The sequence below is a fragment of the Diplotaxodon limnothrissa genome, linkage group LG23 (genome assembly GCF_057381915.1).
Source record: "Diplotaxodon limnothrissa isolate DT_005_m linkage group LG23, D_limnothrissa_male_GT1.1, whole genome shotgun sequence".
NCBI classification, from domain to species: domain Eukaryota; kingdom Metazoa; phylum Chordata; class Actinopteri; order Cichliformes; family Cichlidae; genus Diplotaxodon; species Diplotaxodon limnothrissa.
Window position 1 is genome coordinate 43154598 of NC_140617.1, and position 11757 is coordinate 43166354.

The 11757-nt window shown below is 38.3% G+C and overlaps 1 protein-coding gene across 1 annotated transcript; it reads left to right on the top strand.

Annotated features, from left to right (window-relative positions):
• The first annotated feature begins 255 nt into the window (after positions 1–255).
• LOC146608788 (uncharacterized) lies at positions 256–7952 on the top strand. Its single transcript, XM_085347774.1, has 8 exons — positions 256–334; positions 3481–3771; positions 4001–4080; positions 4399–4576; positions 4705–4761; positions 4888–4965; positions 7446–7702; positions 7863–7952. Exons 1-8 carry the CDS (start codon positions 256–258, stop codon positions 7950–7952), a joined length of 1110 nt encoding a protein of 369 aa, XP_085203900.1.
• The last annotated feature ends 3805 nt before the right edge of the window (positions 7953–11757 follow it).

Consider the following 11757-nt stretch of genomic DNA (forward strand, 5'->3'; position numbering starts at 1 on the left):
AGATATATTTATACTGCTGAACTAAACTAAAAAAAGATGAACTCTGTCTTCTAAGTGTGACATTTGCTTGGCTTGCTTTGTTCTTTATCTGTGACAGCAGATGAGGCCTCTTGGATCACTTCCTTTCAAAACCATATATGCGCACACACGTGCGTGTACGGTGGCACACACACACATAAAATATGTGAAGTTACTGCGCTCTGACAGGAAATAACCTCGATAATGGAAAGAGGCTGTTCTTTTTAGCTGAATGTGATGAGAACAGTGAAGAAGATGGCTTCTGCTGTCAGCATCGCTGCGTTTCTGCTCTGCTGCTGCTTCGTTTCCTCCACAGGTATGTTTCAATTAATCTGTTTATTCTGTCAGGTTGAGGTTTTTATTGTTAAAATCCAAACTTATTGGTTTACATTTATACCATTTTTTTTTTTTTTTTTTTTGTCAAGGAAATACTCAATTGAACCTCTCAGCCATGGGCGCTACAAAGATACTTATCCTTTAAAAATACCCACAGAATGCAGTAAAAGTCTATATTTCTGTGTTTCTGTTTGAGTCTCTCAGTGGAAATCTATTTTGTGACTGTAAATAATATAGAAAAACCATTAAAACTACTTTTTTTATTTGTAGTAAACTAAACAATCCAAAATATTTTACCAGTCCTTTAAATATGATTATTTTATTGAGGAAAAACTCAATAAAACTAAAGAGGAACTAACAAATGACCTGTAGTAATACTGTTGGATAGGGCTGCTGACATGAGCGAGGGTGAAGGTTTAGTTCCTGCTGAGGTTTTGGGTGTGCAGGGTTTGTTTTATTGTCATTATTATTATTTTTTAAAAACTTGACTCTGCTTTTCTTTTTCTATATTTGCTTCAAGCTTACTTTCCTTTTTGGTTGTGCTTTCATGCACATTCAAAAAAAGAGGCATGTCTTTGATTTTTGGGGGTGAACTGAAAACCTCGGCCATAAATACATCAATGTTAGACAAAAGAAACAGTCCAGAACGTTCTGCAGACGAAACCCATCGCTGCTGATGTGGTAACTTTGGTCTGAGATGGGGATGAACAGGAAGCGATGCAAAGGTGCAAAAGTAGAGGTGACCCATAGAAGCAGCGAGCGCTCAGTGCAGAAAAGGAGCTGTGAGAGCTGAACAATGGAAAGGATGAAGAATTAAAGTCATAAAAAGAGCAAAAAAAAATTACACTCAAAAATGTTTTAATAAACTGAATTATATGAAATTGCATTTATGAATTTTTATATCAATATATATGAACTAATGGGTTATAAGAACGTTAAAAACATAGAATTTTAAAATTTAGTTTACGTCCATCAAATATTGTAATTCTTAATTTATGGTCACAAAACAAACTAATGAAAGTTGTTTCTGATGTAATTAAATCATAAAGATTCCCTTCTGTTCCCCCTCTTTCCTTTGAGCCGTTTACGTTTAAATCATTTCATGTTTATGTGAATAGATCTGATAAATGCTCAACAGGAGGCGAATTACAAAAAAAGTCATTTCTGTTGAACACACTGTGCATCTTATCGTTGCTGGTTTTTAAATGTCACCTTCTGCTGAGGCGTAATGATGGCGTTGGTGTCTGGTATATGCAGCCTTCACACATTCCTCTATTGTTTGTCAGCATGACAGTTTGAAACGGGGTTATGAACTGCAAAAGCGGCTTCACCCGTCAATACGTAACAATTCTGTGAATTTTTGTAGAGGAAACAGCTTCTTTAGAGACCAAGTGACTCATTCTACTCATGTTACTGCCATAAAAATGCTTGTGATTGCAGTTCATTGTCAAATTTGAATCCAATGCTTTATATCACAGTTTATTTCAGTTAACATGTATTCTCGTAGGTGGAAGCTGTTGCTCCTCTGCTCTTCTGCAGGATTCATATGTCATGAGTTACATCATTTCACTTCTTCTTGGTTCACTGTGAGAGGTTTTGATGATTTCATCATGTTAACAGCTATGTCTGATCTTAATACAGTGTAGTGCTGTCTGTTGTTAGTCCTTATGTCCTTTTTTAAATGTTTTTTTAAGTACACATAAAAGAAAAAACTACATTTCTGGTGATGAGCTTTTGTAGTTGACAGGAAGTGGAAGGTATTCAAAGGTTCACATTACTGAGTCTAACTTGTGGTTTTCTGATTTAGAGCAGAAAAACACTTTCGTTTGAAGTTAAAGAAAACGGTGGTTCTGCTGAAATATTTTTTTTTTTTTTCCATTTGCAATAACAAAGGTTTAGGGTAATTACTAATGAGCCACTTTGTGTCCTCCTCTGAGAAAAGACTCACGCAGCCACGACTAGTGACTCAAAACGAGGTTTGGCTAGAAGCTAATTTTTTATAATCATCCTGGAAAATATTAATGTTGTGCTTCATGAGAACATGACTTATATAACCACTCATTTCCTGTGGTTCCCTTCACAGAAATTGAAACTGTGTCAAAGTTGTTCACTGATTGCAAAATCTATTTTACTGAGAACTGTTTTTACATATTCGTGTATTTTGTCTGCTCAGCACCTCGGGATCTCTGATAGATTCCAGTCACCTCTTTAAACATTTACAAATAAAACATATTGATGGCAAACCTTTCACCTTTAGCGCATGTTTAGATGAGGATGCCATCGCTGCACACTGTGGTCTGAAGAGAGACAACAGGATGAAATGTAACCATCATCCAGCCTCAGTGATGGAGTAAAGTGATGTGTGCAGGACGCCCACAGAATATAATGTTACAGACGTTTGTCAGCTCAATCAGTCGAAACCAACAATACGTAACTTCTTACTGACATTATGTGACTAAACTACAACTGCTAACTTTATACTGAAATACCAGCTGTATTCTGGTGACTTGTCAACTTGTACATTGTATCTGAATGACATTTGACTGATTTTGTACGTTCATGAGTAGAGTCTCACAAAAAGAAGTCACTCAGAAAAACTGGGACATACAGGAAGTCAGAAAATGTGTTAACAAGCTCTGTACCAACTCAAGCAAGGCATTGTAGACATCTTTGCAGAGAAGCAACTACATTCAAGTTCCAGGGGAATTGAGCATTAACAGTACACAAGTCTTTGCTGTAAACTGGTTGAGAGAGTGGTGGGAAAAAAACTATTGAAACTTGATCAAAACCCATCATTAATTTAAGAGCGGTCCATCGTAGTTCCTGAAAAATGCACAGGAAATGGTGTTAGTTCAAAATGAACTACTAACCACACCGTTAATGCTTAATACTTCAATTAGTCACAGTCATGATGTCATGACAACTAGTTTTGATAGATCTGTAGATGCAATGAATTTTTGATTTTTGCTAGTTTAAAACTAGTAAAATTGTAAACTTGCCCTTATGTTAACAGAATCATAATTTACCTCAGCTCTGATATATAATTGTTCACAGCTTTTGTAACATGACTAGTTTATTTTTTTCATCTATTTTTTGTCTTTCTTCACTTTCCTTTCTGTTTCAAAGGCTCTCAGGATGATTGTGTGTACGCTGCAACAGGATCAACCTTTACTGTGCCCCTTAGCTATAAGTTGAAGGAATCAGATAGCCTGAAATGGATCAAGGACACAAGAATAATCTTTAATCGCAGACAGAAACAGGTGACCATAGGGAAAAATTATGATGTTGATTCAAATGGATCAATAAAGCTGACAAAACTGACCAAAGACAAGTCAGGACGATACACCCCAGAGGTTCACAACACAGAGGGAAAAAATGTGGACGAAAATTTACCAAGTGTGCATTTGTGTGTATTAGGTAAGTAACAACACATTATACATATATTCATTGTGTTTGTGCTACTTATATCACAACAAGCAAGTGTGCTGATCCATCAGAAGCTGTTTTAGTCAGATACTATAATTAAGAGTAAAGTCTTTGTTTTTATTATAAAGTCACTGTTCAGTTTTATCAATCAACAGTACTTGTTATTGTAGAAAAGCAGTAGTTTATATAATGTTGATATAATCACATTTTCTGTACTCAGATCCTGTGCAGAAGCCCACAGTGACGAGGACATGTACACCTGATAAGACAAAAGTCACTTTTACTTGCAATGTTGGTAAGGTGAGGACATTGTTTATTGTTGTACTCTACAAATAACTGACTGATAATTAAGATGTTGAAGAATATGTGGGCATAAGCTTCATTTCTCCTCCACTGAAACCAAGCATGATTTGAAGTGTGCTGTCTACAAGCATTTACTCAGATGTTGTTTCAGGAAGTTGGGTTTCTATGTATGTATTATTTAATTATATAGGCTTGGAAATTACTGAAAATGTATGAAAAGATTATTATATTTCTCATTTTGTTGAGGTTGGACTTGTTAGACTTAAAATCTGAACTTTCCACTAATCCACTAACTAATTGTCTGTTTGTCTACAGAGTGAAAATAATTTTCAGATCAAATGGTTTATGGTTGATAAAAAGACGGCAGAAAAAGAGACTGGCAAGGACCTGACAAGACCAGTCAAAGATGTGCTGAATGCTCGTTTCTTTTGCAATGTTTCTAACCGCGTCAGCTCTGAGACCAGTCAGCCTGTTCAACAAGACTGCAAGTCCTGTACGTATTATGTGTTATCAAGGGTACAAATGTTCAAATGTGCCTTTTTCCATGTTCGTGAACTGAAGTGGTCATTTTATTGAGCTCATATGTTAACAAGATACTTTTCTTCTCCTTTTATTTTAAAGCTTTTCCTGACACACTATTTGGAATTAGCATCTGGGTTTTTGTGGGTGGTGGAGCAGGTAAGGTTTGTCTTCTGCTTAAAATCTTGACATCATATTTGGGGCTATGGTGTGAAAATGCATAGGAAAGCTTCTGTTTTTTCACTCTTACATCTAATGCAATTTGCTGTTATTACTCACCATCAGGTATTGTTCTGGTGCTGATCCTAATTGTCATCATTTGTTGCATCAAGACCAAACGGAAGAGGCGTTTGCGACTAAAGGGTAAGAATGTGCTTATTTAGTTTGTGCATTCATATTTAAAATATAAGCTGCTGTGCTCACAAAATATCATAATACATAATATATATTATTGATATATTATTTACATTTAAATGACTTATATTTTTACTGGGCCAAACAAATCTCCAATTTTTTTCATTTACTTATTCATTTACATAACTTGCCAAATCTTCCATGTCTGTGCCAAACAGCTTGTTCTGCTACTGACTTGTTTTGACCTTTTGTCTTTTTGCTGCTACAAGTGCTGATGCTACAAGTACTCAGGCACTTGACTGTCAGCACCTGTGGACACTGCTACAAAGGCCATGGTGTCTGAGCATATGTGCAGTAGAGCCTAAACATGTGCAGGGACATTATGTATGTGAGTTGAAAGTTTTCCGACAGCACTTGAATCGCAGGGTTAAGGTGTGGAGAAGACACAGAGAATGGTACGCTGATTGCTGCACCAATAGGGTAACAGTTTCTCAGTGACTGTTGTGTGACTGCCTCAGCTTCAGTGCAGAGAGATATTGAGATACGATTCTTCAGTAGTGGCAATCTTTTATTTCTGATGTCTGGGACCAGACTCTTTCCTCCAAGATGACAGTGCTCACCCGCACAGAGCGCAGTTTATCAGAGAATAACTCCAGTGTTTGGGAGTGGAGAGGATGAAATGGCTTGCCTCTAGTCCTGTGCTCAAGTGACTAACACATCCACATTTGGTTGAGGAATAGGATAGAATGCCACAGCAGTGTATGAGCGAGCTGGTGACCAGTATGAGGAGCAGGTGCCAGGCTGTTGTGGCTCTGTATGCTTCTTCTACATGCTACTGAGGCTAATGAGGCCAGTGTTTGTTAAATGAACAACTGAATAAATTGCAAATATGTCTTGTTTCTTCAGACTTCAATCATCCAATCCAATAAATTCTGACTCCAAACAAGAGTCACCTGCAGCTTAAGCTGGTTAAGTCTGTGCATCGTCAGAAAGCATATTCTTTTTTATAACACTAGGTGGAGTTTGAGTCAGGTTTTTATGTGACATGTGTCTCACAGAGCTCACTATCTGTTGAGCTATTCAGAAGTGAGTAAATATATAGTTAAAACTCTCAGTTCTCTTTTTTTGTTGCTGTTCCAAAACACTTTGTGCCACTTATCATGTCACAAACTGAATACAGCGATGCATTCAGTTTGTGACATGTCGTTCTAGAGAAACACTCACATAATACATCCTGTTATTGCCATGGTTTTCTGTGGTGGCTGACTTTCCACTCTTTCATTTACAATGTGCTCCATCTGTCAGACTCTAAACCAGCTCTTATGGGCTGGGTCTTTAAACAAGATGATCCAATAATGGGACATTAATGCTAATGCCTTCCAAGACATTAGCATTAAATCAACTGACACTAAATACACCTGGAAGTTCTGGGATTCAGAGGCTATTGGTGGCTCTTCCTGACTGATGTTGCTTCAGACCTGTTGCAAGACCATGGAGAGGATCATACTTCACCTTCGCCCACTAGTCGGCAGAGATATAGATCCGCTGAAATTTGGTTACCAGCCGAACATTAGGGTGGATGATGCCGTCACCTACCTGTTGCATCGGGCCTTCTCTCATCTGGAGAGCGCCAGGTGCACTGTGAGAGTCATGTGTTTTGATTTCTCCAGTGCCTTCAATACAATCAAACCCTCAGTGCTAAGGGAGAAGATGCAGGGAGCGGGAGTGGACCAACAGCTGTCCTCATAGATTAGGGTTTGGACATTGAAACGGTGGAGGAGTACAAATACCTGGGTGTTCACCTCAATAACAAACTGGACTAGTCCACAAACACAAATGCACTCTAAAAAAAAGGTCTATGTTGTCTCCACCTGCTACGGCGGCTGAGATATTTTGGGGTGAACAGGACTCTCCTTGGGACATTTTATGACACTGTGGTGGCATCTGCTATTTTCTATGCAGTGGTGTGCAGGAGTGGTGGCAGAGAGGAACAGAGAAAAACTTAACAAACTGGTCAGGAGTGCCAGCTCTGTCCTGGACTGTCCGCTGAAGTCCATCGAGCAGGTTGGGGAGGAGAGGATGTTGTCTAACCCAGCGGTCCCCAACCCCCAGGCCTCGGACCGGTACCGGTCCGTGAGTCGTTTGGTACCGGGCCGCGAGAGTTGAGGCTCAGGTGTGAAATGTATGGTTTTCAGGGTTTTTATCGGTTTTCAGCGTTATTTTGTTATCGTTTTTATCGTTAACTCTGTTTTCCTGGGTCTTTTCACGTGTGTTATGAATAACTCTTCTTTTTTTTCCAGTACGGGTAATAGTTTTATTTTGTTGTATTTTTCCGCGACACCTTAAAGGCCGTGAAAATATTGTCAGGCATCAACCGGTCCGTGGCGCAAAAAAGGTTGGGGACCGCTGGTCTAACCTAACGTCCATCATGGACATCACCTCCTTATGATTCTGCAGGTCTGACCTGTCACCTATATTTGCTTTAACAGATGAGAGGGAGCTTCGCTTGCAGTGGGGCAATCAGGAACAACAACATCATCATCATCAGCATCATCATCAGCATCATCAACATCCAAATCAAAATAATTCTGATCAGCATCATCACCCCCACCACCATCAGCAGCAGCCGGCAGGCAACACCGGCCCCCGACAACATCGCTCTAAACAGCCACGCACCCAGCAGCGTCCCAGAGCGCCTGAGCCCGCCAACGGCCAACCTCAGCCCAGCCCCAGACGGGCTACGCAGGTAGGACACAGAAGCAGATGACACAGAAGTTTTTTAGACCAAAAATGATTTATTTTTGCTATTATTCTGACTGCTTAGAATGAAAATTGAAAACAGTAACAGTGAGTCATGTGGAAATACATAATTTAGGTCTGATACACCTTTTTTCACTCTCCTTCAGGTTTCCGCTCCAGGTGGTAACGGCGGCGAAGAGCAGCCTCCTCCTCTTCCTCAGCCCAGGAAGAAAACTCCAAAAGCACCAAAAGAATGAAAAAACTTGAGCTTAGTATATGGAAATAATTTTTAATCTTTTTCTTCATCTTTTTAAAAGCTCGTCTCAAACTATAAATCTATCTGATAATGTGACGCTGAAACTTGACCTGCCAAAGAATTATATATATAGATATTGTAATATTTGTATGTATATAACAAATATTGCGTAGATTTCAGATCCTCTTAGATCAGAAAGTGAGTCTACATGAGGAAACAGACTTCTGAAAGATGTGAGATGTTTTAAATGAACAATCAGACTATAATTTTTTTATTTTCTTAATTTTTCATTATACTTGAGTAAATTATATGTTAAATACAAAGAAATTGTCAAAGTGTACACATTGACATTTCTGTTTAATGCAACATTATATAGAATATTGCTAGTAGTTGTTACTCTTTGCTACTTATTCCATATTTACATCCTAGAAACAGTTTTACATTTTGGGAAATACTCTTATTTTCACGTTTACCGTTTTTTAGCTTCACTGCTGTTGGCATTTGTATGTTGAATACAGAGCTGAGACCAGCAGCTGGTTAGCTCAGTTTAGCTTGGCTTAGAATAGCTTAGATTCAAATAAAGTGGCTCATATGAGAATGGTAGATTTTCTTTTGCCTCTTAACATTTGAGGCTTTCTACAAATGTTTTGCCAGGTTAAGCAGGTTAAGCAAAATCTGTCAGACTGCATATAAAAGATGATGTAACCAACTGGTTTCTAAAGTTTCTACAGACTATATACTCAAAACAAATATTCTTGGCCCTCACAGCCCAGTAAAGCCTGAACGATGAAATAATTGCCAGAAAATTCTCATTTTTTTCAAACTACAGTGGTAACTGCAAAACAATATATATCAGTTTGCATATTACATTTGGCATTTTTGTATAAAAAAGAAACTGATGATGGCGGTCTCAAAAACTCACAAAAATTAAAGTATCTTAATCGTTTTGGGCTTGAATGGGATTTTTTGAGTGTAGCTTTTTGGAACCAGGCATCATGTGCAAGGTGTGGATCATACTGAGAAACCGAGAGCCACGCCCTAAAGCATACCCTGCTTTATCACCCTGTTTGAATCAAATGGGGTCCATGTTTTACAAACTAAGCATCATGTTATGGTCATGTGTCTTGTGATACGTTTTATCAGAAAAAAAGTTTCTTCTGAGGACAAGGGAGAGAAAGGGTCGTTTTCTTTTACATCGCTGTAGAACCAAACTTCTTTTTTAAATCAAAAGAGTCGCCCCCTGTTGGCAATTAGGTCAAACTGCAGGCTCAAAGCACCTCTGCATTGGCTCCGCAGTGCAGAAGTGCCTTTAAAATATCAAACTATAAAATATCAAACTATATAATATCAAACTTTAACATTTTTTAAACCTCAAAAATGTTTTGCATACTACAAGAAAACTTGCACATTGTGAATTTTACCATCACGTATACATTATGTAAGAGTGGCTTCACTGCCACTGCAGAAACCTTTTCACACAACATAGTATTCAATTTTCAATCTAGAAGGCTCCTTCTTTCTGGACAAACTACAAAAAGAATGTCACTGCAGATTATTTCATTGTGCGAACAGCCTTTGGTGTACATGTTGCAAAAAGCTAAGGATTTGTCATTTACGTTTTTTATTTTGTAATTTTGCTCACCTTCTTATGACTGCTGTCTGCTGTAGTTAACTAAATTTTACTAGAAAGTTAACTATCCGCATTGTTTGGATTGACATGTGCGTTTGTATTTGTATGTATTTGTGTATGTGTCAGTGTAAACTGTGCACAGTGGTCTTTTTAAATAAATGGTGTCGTTATGATTTGCAGTATAAGTTTGGGAGTGAATGTTTCAAACTGCGTCATTTTCACCTCTGCACTTTTCTGAGTGCACAGAGCGATGCAAGCAGACGGTTGTTGTGTGTGATTCATATATCCTGTCTTTTTGCTGAAAATGTGTTTGTGGCTTTCTACATGCAGGCTTAGTGTGTGTGTGTGTGTGTGTGTGTGTGTGTGTGTGTGTGTGTGTGTGTGTGTGTGTGTGTGTGTGTGTGTGTGTGGATGATTTCCTGTACTTGTCGGTTTATAGCAACAGAAAATTGCCACATTTAGTGTCAGATTCTGTTCTTTCTTCACTAAAGTGATATTATGTTACTGTAAATGTTTTAGTTTATTGTCTGCCTTATCAGGCTTCATTGTGTGTGAACAACAATGACTGAATGATGGGCACGCCCACACAGTGCTGCTGTTCGCTTATTTTCACACCTTCCAGTGCATCTTTACATATTTTCCTCGTGTCATATCTAGAGACAGCTAGAGCTGCTGTGAAAAATGCAGGGCCTGCTGCACTGTGGTGTGATCTATGTGGTGCAAAACTGAAAAGAGGAACCATTTTGATAGCTTTGCATTTTGATAATAATTATACAGTCTATGTTCAAAAGATCCAAGTTTTAGTTCAGTATTATTTGTTAACGCAAACAGGCCAAATTCCTAGACACATCCCTTCAGCTGCTCATTAACACCGATATCCAGTCTGTTAATCATATGGCACCAGCTCAATGAGACAAACCTGCTGAGGTTCAAACTGAGCATCAGAAAGGACATTTAAGTGACTTTGAACATGCCATGGTTGTTGGCGGCAGATGAGCTGGTCTGACTATTTCAGAATCTGCTGATCTGCTGAGATTTTTCCACACAGCCATCTCTAAGGTTTACACAGAAAAGACTGAAAAGGAGAAAATATACAGTGAGCTGCAATTCATAAGGATGAAAATTCCTTGTTGATGCCAGAGTGGCTCCGTGCAGCTCTGGCCCGGTGTTGTCAAAACCACATTAGTTTAAGGGCATGCTGAGGTTTGTCACATGGAATGTAAATGGAGCTGGCACCAGAGGAAAGAGGTTAAAAATATTTAACCAGCTTAAAAAACTACAGGCAGATGTTGTTTTATTACAAGAAACTCACAAACCTGTCACAGGTTTAAATGAACTTAAAACACCTGAGTTTCCTAACGTGTTTGCAGCCGGTTATAATTCTAGACAACGGGGAGTAGCAATTTTAATACATAAAAATGTTAATTTTACAGTACTCGATACAGTTATAGATCCAGAGGGTAGATTTCTAATTATTAAACTATCAATATTGAACAAAAAACTATGTATTGTTAGTATATATGGTCCAAATGTTGATGAACCCTCATTCTTCCACGGTTTTTTTAGTGCACTCTCTGAACACCTTGATTGCACACTCATTCTTGGCGGTGACCTCAACCTTGGACTAAATGAAGAAATGGATAGGCTCAACACAACAGGAACTCAGCGTAATTGGCAGTCCACAAATATAATCAAACAGTATATGAACGACTTTGGTCTTTGCGATGCATGGCGCTCCCTTCACCCCACCAGTAAGGAATATACTTTTTTCTCGCATGTTCATCACTCTTACTCTCGTCTGGATTATTTTTTGGTCAGCAGCTCACTGCTGTGTGACATTTCAGACACTGAGATTCATCCTATAGCTGTCAGCGATCATGCTCCTGTATCTTTAACACTAATGCACAAGAATAATACTACGCCAAGTAAAAACTGGAGATTTAATATATCACTACTTAAAGATGAAGACTTTATTAAATACTTTAAAAAGGAATGGACTTCATATTTAGACTTTAATGACACTCCCGGAATATCTGCTTCTGTTCTATGGGAAGCAGGGAAAGCTGTGATGAGAGGTAAAATAATTTCTTTCTCATCACACAAAAAGAAAGAAGAAAACAAAAATATTCAGGAATTAGAAAAAAACATCAAATCACTAGAAGAAGCCTACGCGTCC